Source organism: Mesoplodon bidens, assembly GCF_964165515.1.
Source record: "Mesoplodon bidens genome assembly, chromosome: 5".
NCBI lineage: Eukaryota > Metazoa > Chordata > Mammalia > Artiodactyla > Ziphiidae > Mesoplodon > Mesoplodon bidens.
The window spans coordinates 82,326,708-82,348,379 of NC_138161.1; the positions used below are offsets into that span (position 1 = coordinate 82,326,708).

Consider the following 21,672-nt stretch of genomic DNA (forward strand, 5'->3'; position numbering starts at 1 on the left):
AGAGTTTGAGCATCCTATGTAAATTAAGCTCACTGAATAGTGAATTTATAAATCCTAAAGGTTCTTCCATTTGTTAATATGTTTCTGAGTTTGAGATATAAATGGCTGAAAAAACAAAATCTGTTTTTTATAGTTTGAGAGTTGCCCCTATTAAATGTCCACATTTTTTCCTTAATTGAAATGGAAGTATACATTTTTTATTTTTGTTCTTTTGTTTGTGTTTTGTTTTATTCTAAACCGAGATTAATGCTAAATTGGACTGCTGGGGTTTTCCTCTATGTACTTCCCATGGGAACAAAAATCCAGAAGTTCTCAGCAGGACAAGAGCCTGCATAGTTAATAATAATGTTTCTGGCTGGGCACTCAGACCAGTGCTGATACTCCAGGTTTATGGAAACTTAATAGGGAGAAGACAAAGAGGAAATTTCTAGAAGTAAAAGAGGAAAGGGTTTAATAAAATGTTACCAGAAATAAAGAAGAGATTATGGTAATAAATTACTAGAGGATAATTTGAATCTAGGAAGTATATTTTTTTCCTTTTTTTTGGAAAGTTGGATCTTTTATTATTAGAACAGAAGGCATATTGATCTACTTATTATTTTGGTAATTTTATCTTGGCTACTACTGTTTAATTGAGTAAATATTTGCTGTTTATCTTTTACTGATTTACCAATAGTGAAATCTAACGAATCACCTCAATCAATTACTCTGGTAATATAGGGCACACAAGAAGCTAAGTATATCATGATTATTTCAAGGGTTTTTTCGTATTTATGGTTGAATGTGTGTGTGTGTGTGTGTGTTTGTAACGTCCATAAGAAATTGCTTATATTTGCCTTCAAAATAGAACAGGCTAAAATTTTTGCAACTATACTCCATAGAATAGAATTTCAATATTTGGTCATATATCAGTTTGAGCTTCAAGGAGTAAATCCAAAACAATTGTCACAAAGAATGGTAGAACTGTTCTAGGGTACCCAATTAGAACACCTCTAGGAGGAGTTAGGATGGTCTTGTTTAGTCAGGCATTTGTATATGGTGGATTTACTTAACTGCTGTAAACTTCAATTAAGTCAACCATAATATAGAGATAATATTACTTATTTCCAAGATCTTTTGAAAACACTCAATGTAATAGGGTATGTAAATTCTCTCAAACAATACCTGGTATACAATTGTTATTCCTAAGAATTATTACTTTTTAAAAACTGATTGTGTTTCATTTTTAATGGCACATATTAGTCTGTTTATTAGTAGATTTATTTATGTAAATGCTTATTAACCCAAAATGTATACTTAAATAACAATGAAAAAGCTTTCAATTTAAAATGTTTTATATGGCAGTATAAGTGATTATTGAGTAAATTAAATGAAAGCTATCTCTCTCCATGATAGGAAAAAAAAGTTGTGCTTACTCATGCAAAAGGGGTCTGATAACAGTGCCACCATGAGCATGAATTTCATGCATCTGTGTATAGAAATAGGGCAATAAAGTGTATCTAATATTCAGAATATTCTTTGACATTTCAGAAAAAGTTGCATTCCAGGAAGCAGGATCTTGTCTCTGAAACAAAGCAAAATGAAAGTGTCATAAGCTATTGTCCTTGTTTAAATCATAATTTTCAAATACATATTTGAAGAATAAAAAATAAGCCATAATTTAATTCACTGTCATGTGCTACATCACGAAAACCTTATGGAGTAGTTATTTCTATCTCATACAATGGAAAGAGAAAGAATAACTAATATTTTAATAAGAAAATGCAAATTAAGTCCATGGCTTGATTTCATTTAGGTGAACATATGTAAAGAGCAGTTCACGTTTGAATAGGTGACAAACACATTGTCAACTGTGGTGATGCTCAGTGTAGGATGAAAAGCCTAGGAGAGAAACAGAATGCTATATATAAGTGCATTGAAATAAACAGACATGCAGAGCCCATCATGGTGACCCTGCACATTGTGTGTTCTCATGAGAAATGAATAAGTTATGGTACTAAAGAATTAATAGTATAGGAGGAAGAGGGGATCTAATTAATGTTGGATAAAAAAAAAGAACATGCCCATGTCTGCTCTGGAATATACTCTCCAGGTAAAAAGACTAAAATTGACACTGGAAAGATAAAAGCTTCTAAAAAATGTTATTGCACTTACTGGCTAAAAAAAATAATAAGGAGAGTGATTAGAATTTTACATTCTAATTTATATCAAGGGAAAAAACAAGGCTGCCACATAACTCCAGGGGGCAACACTTGCAATGTTTTTTTGTTGTTATCAACAGGAGCAGAGCCCTTAAGAGTGGTATCATATCTATGAAGATTCCGACTTTTCTAGATTTAAGTAGTAAGAAGGTTTGAATGATGACCCATTGCTATCACTGGTATATGTAGTGTTAGAATAGACAAAACCTTGAAAGTGCAATGGTCCAAGAAATATTAAGCTATATATCAATATGATCCTGTTGTTACTAGATTCAAAGTCAAGTTAGAAAAGGCAAAGATCATATCTGTTGCATACAGACTTTGTTGATGTTATTTCAGTTTTAACATGATAAAACACAAGCATTTAATTCTAAACCATACATTCCTGAATTCAATTATATTACCTCATAATTAAACTTAAGTTGAGTTCTGTAGATTTTTATTCAGAAGTACTTCCTCAGTCTTTCCCTTTCCCATTTCATCTTCTCAAAAGCTCCAGCCACATTCACATCTTGGAGTCTTTCACTTCTTCCCCAGAACTGGAATTCTCCCCCATATATGTAAATTTGTTGTTTTCCTCAACTCAAGTCTCTTCTCTAATGCTAATGTCATTTCATCCAAGAGGACCACCTTGGGCATCCCTTCTAAACCAGAACACCCACAAATCTCTATCATTTTAGCTTACTCTAGTTTTCCCTCATATGATTTATTTGTACCTGCTGTTTTATCTATCTATCTATCATCTATCTATCTATCTATCTATCTATCTATCTATCTATCTATATAATTGTCTATTATCTGTTATCTCTATCCTTCCTGCATTATATAAAGCATTAGGGCAGGGATTTTGTAAATATTAAATAATAGATTTTCAATGAATTCTTGTTGAATGAATCCCTGTTCAGGATTTTATTGATTCATGCCTCACTCTCCCAACAATACAGCTTTCTGAATTTCATTAGTGACATAAAGTTTTCCTGCTAAAATATTCCTATCCCATAAAGTTGTCTCTATTGTCCAACTTTCAAATTTTTCCAAAATGTGGTCCCATACTGCCTTCTAACCTTGTATAGATTTTCATTTTTATTTTTCATTTTCTAATATAAATTCTCCCTTCTATTCTGACAAAAAATTTCCCAGGGTGACATGAAGAATTCAAAACTCATGATGAGCTCTACCATTCAGTTACTATGGCTGGAAGCCATCCTTAAAAGTCCAGCTCTGTCTGCAATTCTTCAATGAGGTGCATTTTGATAATTTATCTTTCTTCTCTATGTCTTCACTGAAAGTATAACAAAATTTAGCACTTACTTAGATATTGCTTGCAATTGTTTATACTTTTTCATAATTTTTATTATTGTCTCCCCCTCACTCAAAAAGTTCTTCCAGGGCCTCCCTGGTGGCGCAGTGGTTGAGAGTCCGCCTGCCGATGCAGGGGATACCGGTTCGTGCCCCGGTCTGGGAGGATCCCATATGCCGCGGAGCGGCTGGGCCCGTGAGCCATGGCCGATGGGCCTGCGCGTCCGGAGCCTGTGCTCCGCAACGGGAGAGGCCACAACAGTGAGAGGCCCGCATACCGCCAAAAAGAAAAAAAAAAAAAAAAAAAAAAAAAAAAAAAAGTTCTTCCAGTTTAGTAAAGTATATAGTAAAGTAAATAGTGTCACCACTCAGAAATTAGTTTTCATGATTCCCTTTTCCTTTTATTTTTTTCTGTTTCTCAACTCATTTTTAAAACATTTGCTTTTTAAATCTGCCCATTTCGTGCATTGATTTTAAGTGACAATTCTAATTATTTAGTTTGAAACTGATTTTTTTTTTTTTATCATCATTCTGTCCAGGTTTGGAATAATTTCCAGAAGGACTGTTTTTTTCTGGCTAATCCAAAATTATATAGAAGGGCAGTAAGTATGCCAGCTAACCAAGTCTTGAAACCCAAAGAACCCCAAGTCAGAAACTTCTCAGAGTCATGGGCTCAGATGCCATCAGTAAATGTAAAGAGATTCAAAACATTCATCTGGAAATCAGCCAGGAAGGGTGAATTCTTTTTTTTCTTTAATTTTTTAATTAGTTTCTGCTTTATAACAAAGTGAATCAGTCATACATATACATCTGTTCCCACATCCCTTCCCTCATGCATCTCCCTCCCTCCCACCCTCCCCATCCCACCCCTCCAGGCGGTCAGGAAGGGTGAATTCTATTCAAAAACGTTTAAGGTTAGTGGGGCAAAGGAATGAGAGTAAATGCAGTAATTACATACTCCAGTAAATGAACTGCTGTGATGTCTTGCATTTGGATAAAATGCTCCAAGTTGCATCCAGCGGGCACAGAGCTGATATTCCGAATTGTTGAAGAAACCACAGATATCTGCTCCAGTCTAAAATACAGTTATATTTAATTAATTTTAATAGTTTGTTTTTTAATATTAACAAGTAATGAAGATAAAAGGAATAGAGCTACTTACATATGACATTCCAAACAAACTAAATTCCATCATACCTAAAAAATTAGGAAAAAATTATAGAAGGCCACTATTTCATATATTTTGACATTTGATTTTTTTCTATTTATGAAGATGTTCTATTTCTAATACTGACCTCTAATTCAATGACACATTTTTCAGATTATTGATATATTTTTCTATCATTTCTTCCCATGAAATTTATGTATTTTTACTTTATAATGTCAATGACATTTATAAAAATAAGACACTCTAATAATGCCTCCTTGACACCTTGAAGATGAGACATTTAGATCACAAAACTGTTACGAATACTTATAGTATGAGAAGAAAGCGTTAGTGGTTCCTTTTTTTAAAAATAAATTTATTTATTTATTTATTTTTTATTTATGGCTGCACTGGGTGTTCATTGCTGCGTTCAGGCTTTCTCTAGTTGCGGCAAGCAGGGGCTACTATTCGTTGTGGTGCGTGGGCTTCTCATTGCAGTGGCTTCTCTTGTTGTGGAGCACGGGCTCTAGGCACTCGGGCTTCAGTAGTTGTGGCTCGTGGGCTTTAGAGTGCAGGCTCAGTAGTTATGGAGCACAGGCTTAGTTGCTCCGTGTCATCTGGGATCTTCCCGGGCCAAGGCTCAAACCCGTGTCCCCTGCATTGGCAGGCAGATTCTTAACCACTGCACCACCAGGAAAGCCTTCCTTGGTTTTATTTTTAAAATAAAATGCTGTCTCTGTAATTATTTAACCATAGGTCTCATTATATGAAACAAATTGAATTATCCTTATTAGCTAAAAATCTCCTGAGGAATGATCATTTTAATAAAATAGAATGCATGTGAATTCCCAACTCTTCTTTTAAATGAATATTTCTAAAGATTGATTGTTTTCCTTGAATCCTAATATAAATAGTAAAGAATTTTTATGTCTAGATATGAAACAAAAAATATTATCATTAAAATAATATTTCATTTACTCTTTATCCAACTATTGTCAGAAAACTTTCAAAATTTGGTTTGAGATGTTTCATACTTCAGCATCTCCGAGTGATTCTTATTCCCTAGAATCTAGAATTTCTAAGCATTTCTATTCTTAGCTCTATATGTTATCCTTCCCATCTCTTGCCCTTTCATAGAAGGAAACTGAGACAAAAAGGGATGAAATTATTTTCTCAAAATAAACTAGATCCTGCTTTCTGGCCCATTGCCTTTTCATTATGCTGTTTGTCATAAAATATGATGCCAAAAGCACATTTCAGAGAAGGACTTACAAAGTATATGAACTAGCAAAAGTGAATACCTAATAGAAGATTCAAAAGAATAATGATAAAGATGGTGACTCTTACATACCAATGATAGATTTGTCCAAATTGTCCCATTTTGCATAGTTGTCTCCAAGCCAGTGTCCTACCCATCTTCCAGCAGTAGGATATGTGGAACGAGAAATAACAATTCCTCTTTTGCCAGTTGCCTTCTGCAATGCACTAATATAGATGGAGAGGATCTATGAGTTTTTATATGAGGTATTTTCTTTGGATATTTCTACTTAGGACAACTTCATTAAAGAAAAAGCTATCTGATTTATGGTGTCTATGCTGTCTCTTATTACGACTAGCTCTTTATAAGTGAGTCTTTGCTCATTATACTATAAAATCCTTACAAGCATGAAGGACATCTTTTTTCCCTTCCAACATTTTCCAGAGTGACATGTCTAAGTGGCCCTTTATTTATTGGTTCAGTGAATACAAGTTAACTATTGATATTATCAAATCAACTAATTATATTGTGAGTTTTTGAATGAACACATTTTATTCTACTTAAATGTGTTCTCTTAATAAAGATTTAGGCTCCATTAATTGCTCCAACCCTTCTTATTTATAACTTGTCAACATTTAATCTTCATATTACTCTGCAGAGAATATTTGCTATAATACACCCTGTTTTATGGAGTATTCATATATATATATTAATTGGAAAGAAAATGTTTATTTTTATATTACTTGAAATAATTTGCATATGAACAAGGACTAGAGAACTATATCAGGAGGAAATATTTCAAATACTTAATTAGGCAGATTTGTAACCCACTACCATGTTATAAACTGTATCTAATCATTTCCTTGTTACAGATGGACCACAGTAATTGTACTGATTTATTTATACATAAAGCTTCTTCAATGACACCTTGAGATTCTTGAGGTTAAGGACTGACTTAATTTTCTTTATATTCCTTACACCTAATACATATAATAGTAGCTTAAGAAATTTTTGAATTCATGAATATCTCAAAATTTCAGGAAACTGAAAATATTTTAAATAGATATATGATGATATATTGAACGATCTGTTGATAATAGAAACAATATTGTATTTGCTAACTTAAAATTTCCTACTTGTATGTCTCTCTTAAAAAAATCATATAAGAAAACCATCTTCACTGCTTCATTTTTTATAACAAATATAAAGGATCTAGTCAATTGAGAACAGTAATATATTTAACATATGTCAGACATATTTGCAGACATTTAACAAGAAATGAATGTATATTTATATAGGGAATGGAAGAACTGATGATCAGTTTAGAAATCTTCATGGAAACATATCTTAAGTTTAGTTAATTTGTAAAGAAAATTCATTTTATTTAATTGATATAAAAATTATTTACAAGGATAGAGTTGTCCCAAATCTTTAATGCTTCCACATACAAGAAATACATATTCTTGAAGGTTCTTTTTCTCTGCCTTATGTCTTACTTTTGCAAAAAGTCTTTACTGAGGCTTTAAGTTAATAACCAAATATATGCCTTTTTAGATTTCTGATTGAGAAGAATTCTGCATAAAATATTTTCATAACAATTTTCTCTTAAGGGAAATCTAACCTCTTGCATTAGAAAAATCTCCTTTGTAACCCTTCACAGAATATTTCTTATTTGGGAAATCACTTGCCACCACTAAAACTATAATTTAAAATTACATAGCTATAAATATTTTGTACATATTTCCATCATGTTCCAACTTTACAGTTAATTACAATGAACTTAATTTAATTTTAAGAAACACTTTTCAACCATAATACAGTTTGTTCTCTGTTACAAGTTAATTTGGAAAATTTAGCTTATAAAATGAATTTCAATGTTGTGTTACAGAAACATTTTTATTACATGTTTATGATTGTCTACATGAGCAGTTTTTGAAAAGTTTAGAAAAGTTATAAAAATATCTTATGTTACTGGGAAAAAAAAGTCTTTCTAAAGGAAAACAATGAGTTTTAGAAAACTGTATGTGTAGATTACAAATGTGGGTTATGTGAAAGGAGAATATTGAATTGAAAATAAATTAAATATCTTAAAGCCCTAACAAGAAATAAATATCTTTATTTTTGTCATGGTTTCAAAAGATAATAATTTCAAAATTATTAAATTGACTATTTTTTTTAATTACTGATGAAATCAATTGGTAAATATACCCATAATACTGCTATCTCTGACTGGGTGATATTAAATTATTTTAGAACACTGAGCAGTAATGCTCAAAGAAGAGAAAGTAATACAGGATGTTTCTCTCAATGTTTATTTAAAAAATCTTTTTGAAAACTAAAGACTTTTTTTGAATTATATTTTTAGAAAGCAAAAAAATTAGTATTATATATTTACTATCCATTAGAAATAGTAACTTGCCAGTTTCACAACTCAAAGAGACTCACCATTAGATCAGAAAATGTAATTTCAGTTTTAGTTTTAGAGTTGGATAAAAAGTTTTTGTAAGCTGAAATATTTCCATTGTTTTTGAGTGTATAAGTAAAACTTAAATTTGAGATTTTTTTAGTGAGAAGAATGTGAAAGTCTAAACCATGGAAATGGTTTTATGGCTTCAGATCTCAATTTTTTTTTAAACATTGATACCAGCTATATCAACTCAGCCATATTAATCAGAAAGTAATATCTAAGAGACACATATTCCATATTTGTTCAAGTTACTAATAATTAATTAAGAGAAAGTTACAGCTATAATCAAGAAAACTTCCAAATTATATATGACCTGTATAGTGTTTGTTTTTTGTTTTTTGTTTTTTTTATCTATACTGGTCTTATTTTTTGTTAAAAAAATTGCAAGAAGAGGTCACTTCCTATAGCACACAATTCTTCCAAAAAAAAAAAAAAGCCCTTTATTTTTCAGGTTAGATTCACTAAACATCTTAAAACAATGTAATTTTCCAAGTTGCTAAATAACCCAGTCTCTAGGAATATCTGATAAAATAACTTATATTTATTAACATTTTTGTTTCATTCTAAATTAAGATTACAAAAATCTCGGGCATTTACTTAAAAATTATATACTTAACACAACCTGAACTTATAAAGGGAGTCACAGATTTTTATTTTTCTATGTTCTCTCTAATGAAAAATATGTAGTACTCTCAAAAGTCATTCAAGGTACTGTTGAAGATGAAAGTATGGAATATATAGCTGTATAATCCTTGGATAATTATCTGAGATTTAAACACACAATTTGAAATTTTTAAAATATATTTCTCCCTACATCTGAAGCATAGGCTTTATTTCAGTACAATATTGAATTTTAAATAAGACAAAGATCAACTGAAGACTGAAAACTTTTTGTATGGGATTTATACATGAAATTTCTTCATTTGCCACTGATCTCCAAGGTTTTTTTCTATGGAACCGTTTGCAGTCTTTCAAGCTGATTATTTACCTCCTATTTCTGCATCCACTCATTCTGTTCTTTCCTTGTTTGGATTGTTTGTTTCACGTTAAGTGAAGAGCACAATAACAAGAACTAGGTGAATGTCAAATGTGTGCCAATTATGAAAACAGAAAATGAGTCACAGAAAGGAACAATAAAATGGTACAGTCTGAGTAATTTGAAGAAATAAATTATACTCTTAATCCTTTCAGTTTTCTCAACTGATAAAAAGTCTTTACTCTCCATTATTTGCTTAAATATAATTTATTTATAGCATCCTTTTACATTTGTCAAGGTCTTAAACGTATAATGACTATATTTAATCTCTAAAATATCTGAAGGAGAGTTCAACCATTTTTTTTCTCATATAACTAAAAAAAAAATAGTAAGAAAGTATTTAAAAGATATAATAAGTCTATAGCTATGCATAAATTGGGCTTTTTAACTCAACATTAAAATTTATTAATCTGTTTAACTTAAACAACAAATGTGGTTAAATTTTACTGAAAAATTTTATGGACAGGAGCAAAATTAACATTATTAAAGGGATGTTCTTTGGAAGATTGTACTGATATCTTCTTCATGTTATTTAAGCGTTAAAAAATGGTTCTTAAACATCTCTAAACACCTTTGCATGTCAACTATTTAGAAATTTACCTACTTTTGCCTTGAATTTATTTATATAATTTTGATAATTGTGGTGAAATAAAAATTGATTCACTTAAATTTACTAAACATCCTACAGTGTGTCAGGAACCATGCTAGATTCTGTAATGTGCTCCAGAAGTTCAATTTACTGTCCTCTATGAAATAAATACTTTCTTCCAATTTTCCTTAAAGTACATACTTTCATCTCAAGATGCATAAGTTTTGCCAAAGAGTTCATCACTCACTTCTCAATACTTTTGTTATGTTTAATACCTATAGCTTTATGGTAAAGTGAGGTTAGCTGAGGATAATTGTGCTCCAATATTATGCTCGAGTAGGGTTAATTAAAGAAGCATTTACCCCAATATAAAGACATTATTGAAGACCAGTTTGTTTACTCTTTTTTTATATTACAAAATATTTATTATGAATTTTTTCAAGTTGACATTGTCAGTGTTTCTCCAAAGTAGTTTCTCTTTATACACAACTTTGAATTACAGCATAATAGAATTTAGAATCTTGAAGAGCCTCTATTTTGATGTTATTGTCAAACAACACAAAATTCTAGCACAGGACAAGGAGATTCATCCCCACCTCAGATCCTTATTTCCCAGGGACCAGCATTGTTTTAGTTCCACTTAGCCAAATATATTTTAATTGATTATTATTCCTCCCTCCATGGAGATTTTAAATTCATTGGCATTGTCTAGTAACATACTGACACATTCATTAAATCCTAGAAGTGTGCAAACCATATCCGTGTCACAGATCGACAAAGAGCAAATCCATGATTCTTATCCACAGATCTCAATTGTAGAAGCTATAATGCACTTATTATGGTTTAGGTTGCCATAGATACCATAGAAATAGCTTATGACAAATTTTATATACTTTCTTTGCCTTGGTGAAATGTAGTAGCCTTCCTTTACTCCCTGGCATATTTCCTTTTATTCTTCAAGATCAGTTCAAATGATAACCTTTCTTTTGATGTCACTTTTGTTTTCCTGATAGAATTAGCTGAGCATTCTCCTTGTTTCTCATAACACTATTGTAGTATCTATCACATTACACAGGTTTTGTTTTTTTGTCAGTTTGTTTACTTTTTTTAACGTCTTTTTTGGAGTAAAATTGCTTTACAATGTTGTGTTAGTTTCTGCTGTATAACAAAGTGAATCAGCTATATGCATACATATATCCCCATATCCCCTCCCTCTTGCACCTCCCTCCCACCCTCCCTATCTCACCGCTCTAGGTGGTCACAAATCACCAAGCTGATCTCCCTGTGCTATGCAGCTGCTTCCAACTAGCTATCTATTTTACATTTGGTAGTGCATATATGTCAATGCTACTCTCTCACTTTGTTCCAGCTTGCCCTTCCCCTTCCCTGTGTCCTCTAGTCCATTCTCTGCATCTTTATTCCTGTCCTGCTGACATTCCTTAGTCTTTCTGCATGTTCTTAGTGCCCTTATATTGGGATTTGGTCATCAAATCTGTAGTCATTCATTCATGTAATAATATCTTAAATAATTCACATATTCTAGGTTGAAAAAGAATTTGGTGTTAGAAATAAGATAAGCATGTTTCACTAAGTGAGGAAATATTACCCATAACCTTTACTCCAAAATGCTTTTCATCCTTTTTCCAACTTCCATCATATATTAGAGCCATGTTTTTCAACCCTGGATACTCATTAGAACCACCTGGGGGATTTTTAAAAATTCAGATGCTTATGCTATAGTTCAGATTAATTAAATCAGCATTTATTAAAAAATCTTCAGTTTGAACTATATTTAAAATAGATAACCAACAAGGACCTGCTGTATAGCACAGGTAACTCTACTCAATATTCTGTAACAAGCTAAATGGGAAAAGAATTTGGAAAAGAAGATATATATATATATATATATATATATATATATATATATATATATATATATATATATATATATATGTATACATATAACTGAATCACTTTGCTCTACACCTGAAACTAACACAACATTGTAAATCAAATATACTCCAATATAAAATAAAAATTAAAAAAAATAATCTCCAGTTGATTACAATGTGTAGTTAAGAACCAGTGATCTAGAGCTGCACTGTGTAATATAGTGACCACTAGTCATGTGGGGCTATTTAATTTACATTTATGAAAATTAAATAAAATTTTAAATTCTATTCCTGAGTCACACTAGCCACACTGCTCAACAACCATATATGGCTAGCAGCTACCATATTGGACAATAGAGAATTATAGAACATTTCTATCATTGCAGAACATTTTATTGCACAGTGTTAATAAAGACTTGATACTCAAAGAATGGCCTGTATTCCATCATCATTAGCCTCATATAAGATTTTGATTAATATGGATATTCAAGTTTCAGAAGCTTAAGATCATTGACATATATTCTTATTTGTTAATAATGTATTTAAATAGCAGATTTAGTCAGATTTCATGTTTTAATTAGTGACATCAAACTATATATTATTTACTCAATTATTCATTAGAAATTATTCTTTGAGCACCGACTATTTGTTAGGCATTTTGCTACTATAAGCTGGGTGCATACTGGGGAACAAAATAAAATGGTTCAGGGTTCTTTTGGGAATTGGATAAACATTTAAAACAAAGATACAGAGAGAGAGAAAGACAATTATTCTAAGTGCCATGTAGGACCAAGTAAGATAAGGCCAGCAGGGAAGGACTCAAAAAAGGTAAGATTAAATCTAATATCTGAAAAATAAGAGTCAGAAATGATGATTATGAAGATTGCTTACTCATAACTAAGTTTCGCTTGTGACCATCCATATAGATTGTGAACATCGTAATGCAAAACAGATGATCCATCACTAAGAATCTGCTCAGTTTCCATACACATGGTTCTGAAATGTAATCCATCAGTTCTTTTTGTGAGTTCTGGGGAGAATGAATAAAAAATATTAATATGTTATAAAGTAACCTATATTGAAATATGTAAATTGTAACTATAAATTATTTTGGCAAAACATTAATCATTGTTTGAAAATATTGTTGATTTTTTAACCATTTGTGCACTTTGTTTATGCTAATTATAAATGAAAAAAATGGTCTTCAATGTGATTGCAGTTACAGTTGTGACTGGAAAACATGTGCACAATTTTACTATATTCAATAATAAAAATGTTACTAATTAACATGAACTCATAAAAACCTGAAAAGTAAGTGTACTCCGAAAAGTCTACTATATTTTATGCATTTAGATAAGAAATACTGATTAAATAGATTTAAAAAAAAAATCCATATGCTAACATAAAGCCCTGGCATATTTTCTGTTTCAGATGCAAATTTTCAGAGCTTTGCCATCACTTGATATGTAACTGTTTATGCAGTTTACTGCCTACATAAGAGCATGGGGATGAATGCTGAAAGACTGTACTTTTCCCTCCTAGGTCAGGGACAACCAAAGAAGTGTTGTTAGCATTTTTTCACTTTTTTCCTAATAAAGAGAAACTTTAAAAAATCTTTATAAAAGATTTTAATTTTTTATCTTAAAGAATATTGAGAATTCTCAAATCTGGGAAGATTCTTAAGACAAAGTAACAACTTCAAATTTAGAAATGTATTCATATAGATAAAACATGTTTCTTGAGTTTTCTTCTTGAAGTAATGTTAGATGATTTAGATGATATTGGTAATGAGTTGAGGTGTGGTCCAGCATGTAGATGGGTAGTGAGCACTGGAAATGTGAATCTTGTTCTCTATGTCATAAGGTATACAAAACTGATTAATAAATAATAATAGCATGATAACAGCCAAGGCACAGCAGCAATATTGTACCTGGGAAATAAGGTGGATAATTTAGCTCTGTATTTCTGCATTGATTAGTAGTTGTTCCATTTACAAAGCTTGCTGGTTCATTCATATCCTTAAAAAGAGAAAGAAAAGTAAACAAATTTAGGGCATATCTTCTTAAAAGAACTAATTCAGGCACCCAGTAAGTTAAAGTAGGATATTTGAATAATAGTACTTTACTATTCTAAAAAGCAAAAGTATAAGGCATCTCAACACTACTAAAGAATTTAGTTTAGCTCAGTCTTTCTTAACGTTTTATAATTCACATCTCCTTTTGAAAACCATAAAATGTCCTATTTTTCTCTGTAGATAAAATCTATATAAAAGTGAATTGTTTTCTATGTTTTTAGACATTAAATTATAATAGTGTATATTCCCCCATGTCTTTCCCTCCATTTCTGCCCTGGAGTGTTGTACCAACTTTTTTAAAACAATGGTTTGTGGTTTTTAAAACCACAAGGTAATAGTTTACAAATACAGAAAATTTCAAAGAGTATCTCTATTGAGTACACATTTCAGAATTTTAGTAACCATATATAAATGGACCATCATATAAATATATAAATTAGTTGCCATTTAAAGGTGATTCCTCCATCATAAAAAGGTTATCTTTTCTGGATCAAGATATAATTATTGGGGATATATTTAATGCAATCCCTTATAGTACATAACTTTATATAATTAAAAAAACTATCTTTATACAACTTTACATCCTCAAGGCTTATACATAACAGCACCCTTATAAGTTTTTTAATTAAAAAAGTAAGTAAATTAATGCATACATATCAAAAAATCAGCAGAGTAGAAATGTCACCTCCAAAAATCCAGATAAGTATTATGTAAATATCTCCTGTATTAAATATTTACTTGTGATAAAGTAAATTCTTTTTATGCTATATCTCAAAATTATATTAAAAATCTTATTGCCAGCATTTTAAAGGTAAAATTAAGATATTATTTAGGAGATGATTTTGCTACATCTGCAAGAGTTTATGACTTCTTACACCAAAGACTGACAGTCGAGTGTGAGACATATCTATATCGAATGAAAATAAAATAAATATTTATAAGCATTTATATATCATTATATAAAGAGACTATTCTGGTTTCTTGGTCAAGTTGAAAATATTCAACTTAATATTCAGGAAAAAGCAACTAAATACTTAAACTGAATTGTTAAAACTGCATTTTACCAGTCTTTTGCATAAGAAGGTTCTACGGAAAAAATGAGTGAGCTAATTTCATAAAGAATACTTTGTTAACATTATTAAAATCTAGTAAGAATTTTCCATAATCAATACACAATAAATAATTTAAACTATAAATTTCTTGAAGTTTACTTACAATCCACAAGCCATCAAACTTCATCTGGTTATTGTAGAAATCTATAATTTCCCTTGTCCACCACTCTGCTGTGGAGTTCCTGAAGAAATCTGGAAAAGCTACATGAGCTCTGGAACCCTGTAAAAACAAAATTTAGACCCACATATAGAAAATCGTAAGAGAGACCAGTCAGTCAGACATTTATCTGTCAGATTCACAAGTGATAGTGAAGGCAGCCTGATCTCAACTTTAATGAATGTGTATAATTTTCCTACAGGCACTCAAGCCTATGTGTGTTATTAAATCTAAACTGAGTTTCTTATAGACAGCATATACAAAATTTACAAACTGTTAACTAGACTAAGAAAAAAAGAGAAGATGAGAATTACAGCTAATGTCACAGAAATAGAAAGGATCGTAAGAGGCCATGATAAATAATTATACAACAGACTAGATAACCTAGAAGAAATGGACACATTTCTAGTTTCAGACAACTTAACAATATCTGATGAGTAGAGATGCAAACATCCTCAACCATAATATTAGCAATCACATTCAAGAGCACATTAAAAGGCTCATACACCACGAATAAGTGGGATTTTTCCCTGTGAGGCAAGGATTATTTAACATACAAAAATCAATCATTGTGATTCAATACATCAACAGAATGAATGATAAAATTCACATGGTCAGGGCTTCCCTGGTGGCACAGTGGTTGAGAGTACACCTGCCGATGCAGGGGACATGGGTTCGTGCCCCGGTCTGGGAAGATCCCACATGCCACGGAGCGGCTGGGCCCGTGAGCTATGGCTGCTGAGCCTGCACATCTGGAGCCTGTGCTCCTCAAAGGGAGAGGCCACAACAGTGAGAGGCCTGTGTACGGAAAAAAAAAAAAAAAAAAAATCACAGGGTCATACCAATAAGCAATGCAGAAAATCTATTTGATAAAATTCAACACTCTTTCATGATAAAAACTCTCAACAAACTAAGAATAGAAAGAAATTACCTCAACATGATAAAGGTTCTATAATAAATGCCCACAGCTAATATACTCATTTAGAAAAAAAACTTTCAGAGTTTTTGTTCATATCAGAAACAAGGCAAGTATGCTCACTCTTGCCACTTCTATTTAACATAGTCCTGGCAATCCTAGCCCAAATAACTAGAAATAAATAAGGGGGAAAAAAAGCAACCTAATCAGAAAGGAAGAAGTGAAAGTGTCCCTGTTTGTAGACGATGTAATCTTATATGTAGAAATCTCTAAAGAACACACACACACACACACACAACTATTAGAACTAATAAATACATTCAGGAAAGTTGCAGGATACAAAATCAACATGCAAAAATCAGTAACATCTCTATAGACTGAAATGAACTGTTTGAAAGGAAAATAATCTTATTTACAGTAGCAACAAACAACAATAAAATACTTAGGAATAAACTTGACTAAGGAGATGAAAGATTTGTACACTGAAAACTACAAAACATTACTGAAAGATATTGAAGAAGAAACAGAAAAATGGAAAGATAATCCATGCTCATGAACTGAAATAATTAATATTGTTAAAATGTCCATAGTATTGAAAGCAATCCATAGATTCAATGCAACCCCTGTCAAAATCCCAATGGCATCTTTTACAGAAATATAAAAAGCAATCCTACAATGTATTTGGAACCATGATAGTCCCTGAATAGGCAAAATAATCTTGAGTAAGTAGAACAAAGCTGAAGGCATCACATTTCCTGATTTCAAAATATATTCCAAAGCTACAGTAATTAAAAGTATTGGGCTTCCCTGGTGGCGCAGTGGTTGAGAGTCTGCCTGCCGATGCAGGGGACACGGGTTCGTGCCCCTATCCCGGAAGATCCCACATGCCACGGAGCGGCTGGGCCCGCGAGCCATGGCCGTGGAGCCTGTGTGTCCGGAGCCTGTGCTCTGCAACGGGAGAGGCCACAGCAGTGAGAGGCCCGCGTACAGCAAAAAAAAAAAAAAAAAAGTATCGTCTTGGCATAAAAATAAACACATAGGCCAATGGCACAGAATAAAGATCCCATAAATCAATCCACACATGTATAGTCAACTGAATTTTGACAAGGGTGCCAAGAGTATACAATGAGGAAAGTATAGTCTATTTAACAAATGGTGCTGGGAAAACTGGATATTCACATGTGGAAGAATGAAATCAGATCCTTATCTTACACAGTAGACAAAAATCAAACCACAATGGACTAAAGACCTAAATGTAACACCCAAAACTGCAAAACTTCTAGGAAAAAACATAAGGGAAAAGCTTCATGACAATGGTCTTGGCAAAGATTTCATGGATATGACACCAAAAGCACAGGCAAAAAACCAAAAATAGATCAGTGAGACTAAATCAAACTAAAAAGTTTTTGCACAAAATAAGAAACAATCAATGAAGTGAAAATGTTACCTACAACCCAATAGAGAAAACACTATAACACACTTAGAAAATGGGCAAAGATTTGAATAGACATTTCTCTAAAGAACACATACAAATGGCCAACAGATAGAAGAAAAGATGTTCAACATCACTAGTCATCAGGGAAATGCAAATCAAAACCACAGTGAGATGTAACCTCACACCTGTTGGGATGTCTATTATCCATAAAAGAGGGAAAACAAGTGCTGGTGAAGATGTGGAGAAACTGGATGCCTGTACACTGTTCGTGGGAATGAATAATGGTGCAGCCACTGAGAAAAACAGTATTAAAATTCTTCCAAAAATTAAAAATAGAACTACCATATGATCCAGCACTCCCATTTGGGGACATTTATCCAAAAAGACCTAAAATCAGGATCTCAAAGAGGTATCTGAACTCCTATATTTATTGCTACATTATTTACAAGAGTGAAGATATTGAAATAAATTAAATGTCCATTGATGGATGAATTGATAAAGAAAATGTGGTATATACAATGGAGTTCTATTCAGTCTTCAAACAGAAGGAGATTCTCCAACACGGGGCAACATGAATAAACCTTAAGGACACTATGCTGAGTAAAATCAGCCATTTATAGAAAGACAAATAATTCCACTTATATGAGGTATCTAAAATAGTCAAACTCATAGAATCTGAGAGTTGACTGGTAGTTGCCAGGGGCTGGGGTTCCAGGGGTAATTGGGAGTTGCTATTCAATAGTCATAAAGTGTCAATTACACGAAATGAATAAGTTCTAATGATCTGCTGTACAACACTGTCCCTAGGGTGAAGGATGCTATATCTTAAACTTAAAATTTTAAGAGTGTCATATTAAGCATTCTTAATTCCAAAAAAAACTAAATAAAAAAAAAAGAATTGTTCCTTGGATTAAATACAATAAAATGTAAAATTGCTTCATAGAGTGACTGAAACATGTTGGTATTAAAAAAAATAAGTAAATCTGATTTAATATGGTCTGATATAGAGAATTAGAAAATAAGCCATCACTTTTTTTAAGGAAAGTATTCAAATTGAATTATTGGTCAAAGTCGTCATTAAATCCCAGTGCTGAATTTCTTTCAGTTAAATAGTTAATCAATATGAAACTTACATTAACATCTTCATCTATTAGACTTTCATCTTTTGTTACATTTGGCAAATCTGGCCAAACCTACAAAGAGAGAAGAGATGGGAAACCAGTTCAAAATAAATTCAGTGTGGTATGACTGTTGTAAACAAAGTGTAATAGAGTTTTAGAAGCATATTACAGACTCAAGATCCCCAGATCAGTAATTCCTTCAATTATTTTTTTTCAGTTTGTGTTCTGGTATATGTATCATTTGCAAACTATTCCCATTTTCCATATTAATCTCCTCTTTAGTAGGGCAAATAAGGAAAAGAATACCATCCTTTGTGGTCAGTAGCGATTTTGCAAACAATGAATGTAACCAAAAGGTCTGGTCAAGAATTAATATGAAAAGCATATTCTAAATTTAATTTAATGTGGTATATTAAAACTCTTTCTACAATTACCCCAGGATTAAAATCTAAAAACAAAAAGTATATATTTATATTAAAGGTATTGAAGATCTGAGTTGGAGGATGCCATGCTGAGGCAAATATCTTCTTGGTTTTTGCAGTTAGTACTAAATCCTCCTCTTTCCCACACACCTACTCGAGCCCCTGCCCCCCTGCCTACCAATGTTTTCTTCTACCGCAACCACAAACACAGAACAGAGCCCAAATTCAATCAGGCCAAAAGCTCTGGGATTTAAATCTATGTTGTAAAAATTAGAAAGTCCAATATAAAAATGTAAATAATCCACAGAGTGGTAATTACATACAAGGAATTAGTTGCTGATAGAGAATAGTGTTTGAAAGGTAGAAATCTGAGAAAGTGTATGGAATGGGAAAATATAAAATGAGGAGAAAGTAAGAAGAAAAAGAATCCCTTTCTATAGCCAGTAGTGTATACCTGTAATGTTTCTTAAAACATTGTGATTTTTCACAGTTTATCACATATTTTTTTTCTATTTTATTTACCGTTTTAATTTGAAATATTTTGAGACTTATAGAAATGTCACCAACATTATATCTAGTGTTTCTCTATACACTTCACTGTGCTTCCCCTAATATTAACATATTTATAACCACTGTACAATTATCAAAACCAAGTAATTAACATTAGTAGAATATTATTAACTAACCTGCAGTCTATGTTCGAATTTCACCACTTTTATCACTAGCATTCTATTTTTGGTCCAAGATCCAAAAAGACTCCCATATTTCATTAATTACATCTCCCATTATGGGATTTTTTTTTTCATTCTAGTTATGACTAGTGGATTTTTTCTTTACTCTTTATATATAAGCAAAATCAGGATGCTTTCTATAATGTGTTAATATACACAGGTTGAGATATTATTGCTTAAATTAAATACAATGAATTATATTCCCTGTTCAAGTCAGGAATACTATAAGTATAGCTTTTACAAACATTGTTTCTTTTATCAATGAGATGTTTTTAAGAGAAGTACAAACATTTAAATGACCCATGTAGTATAGAATAGTGAATAACCATATTATTAATGTAAGTTTTATAATAAAACACAAGAGGTACCAAGAAATACAATAAAAGACAATTTAAAGATGAAACAAATAGTATTTGAACATAGGACATATAAATTCTTTCTTTGTTTCTAATAATTTGGATTGAACTCAAAGAGTATTATTTTATTTATTACCTATTAAGTCATTACATCTCTCCCTCTGAATATGTTTTTAACTGTGGCTTAATTAAATAGAAACTTTCAAATAGCATTTTTATACTTATTTTCTTTCAAGATATAAATTCAGTACCTTTGCCCAACAAATATCATTGGTGTTAGGCCATTTGACAAAGACATCTTTCTCTTTTCCTCTTTCAAAGGCAGGGTAAGGCTTCGTTTCATTCCCTGAAATTGCTGGATCCTAAAATTAAAATGAAATACAATCCAGGTAACTATGGTATAAAAGTATATCCACTTGAGTAGCTCTTATAAAATGTTACAATTTTCCATTATTAGATTATCATTGTATTGTAGTCTCACATGGACTGACAAAGGGACTGATGGCATAAACTTTTTTGTTCTAGTTAGATTGTCTTCTAAATTCCCTAGAAGGAAAATTTAAGAACTTTTGAAAATGTATTAGCTATGATTTCAAGCTAGATTACAGGTGTTTTTTGCTTTGTTTTTATATCTCCATGGGATTTCTGGCTACCTACCTTGCTTTCTGTAAGATATTGATGAAATATTCTTCCCACTGAATCACTAACTTTTTAAAATAAATCTATTTATTTATTTATTTTTGGCTGCGTTGGATCTTCGTTGCTACGCACAGGCTTTCCCTACTTGTGGCAAGCAGGGGTTACTCTTTGTTGCGGTGCATGGGCTTCTCAGTGTGATGACTTCTCTTGTTGCAGAGCAAGGGCTCTAGGCACGCGGGCTTCAGTAGTTGTGGTGCATACGCTCAGTGTAGTTGTGGCTTGCGGGCTCTAGAGCACAGGCTCAGTAGTTGTGGCACACAGGCATAGTTGCTCCATGGCATGCGGGGTCTTCCCGGGCCAGAGCTCAAACCCATGTTCCCTGTATTGGCAGGCAGATTCTTAACAACTGTGCCACCAGGGAAGCCCCTGAATCACTAACTTGAAGTAAAATTTTTAAACATGACAAGCATAAGAAGCAGTCCCAGAGAATAAGTTGAGAATTGTATAGGAATAGAAAATCCATCATCACTTTGTGATAGTGTCTGTAAATTGAGACCAGTCTGTAGCTTGGGTGACTACTAGAAAACAAACTGCCTTTGATTCCCAGCTTTATTTAGTCTTAAATCTCTAAGGATACACCTAAGAATGAAGGTAGCCTGTGGCAGCCATGTACATGAAATGAAGTGTTAAAGGAAGAAAGATTTAGATTTGGGAGTACAATCCAAAATTATATACTTCATATTCTGAAACACCTTTTCCTTCCTCATTCAGGAAAGAAATCTTAAAAAAACTAAGATAATAAGGCTCAGATAGAATATAA

At 32.0% G+C, this 21,672-nt stretch overlaps 1 protein-coding gene across 1 annotated transcript in view; it reads right to left on the reverse strand.

Annotated features, from left to right (window-relative positions):
- Nucleotides 1-21,672, reverse strand: part of SI (sucrase-isomaltase) — a gene marked incomplete at its 5' end in the record, with an annotated part of 105,769 nt that overhangs the window by 11,589 nt on the left and 72,508 nt on the right. The window contains 9 exons of the mRNA XM_081236043.1: nt 1,416-1,564; nt 4,459-4,575; nt 4,663-4,697; nt 5,999-6,132; nt 12,781-12,919; nt 13,820-13,907; nt 15,179-15,295; nt 18,717-18,776; nt 20,465-20,575. Coding sequence (XP_081092169.1) covers nt 1,416-1,564; nt 4,459-4,575; nt 4,663-4,697; nt 5,999-6,132; nt 12,781-12,919; nt 13,820-13,907; nt 15,179-15,295; nt 18,717-18,776; nt 20,465-20,575 — 950 coding nt within the window. The remainder of the gene's footprint in view (nt 1-1,415; nt 1,565-4,458; nt 4,576-4,662; nt 4,698-5,998; nt 6,133-12,780; nt 12,920-13,819; nt 13,908-15,178; nt 15,296-18,716; nt 18,777-20,464; nt 20,576-21,672) is intronic.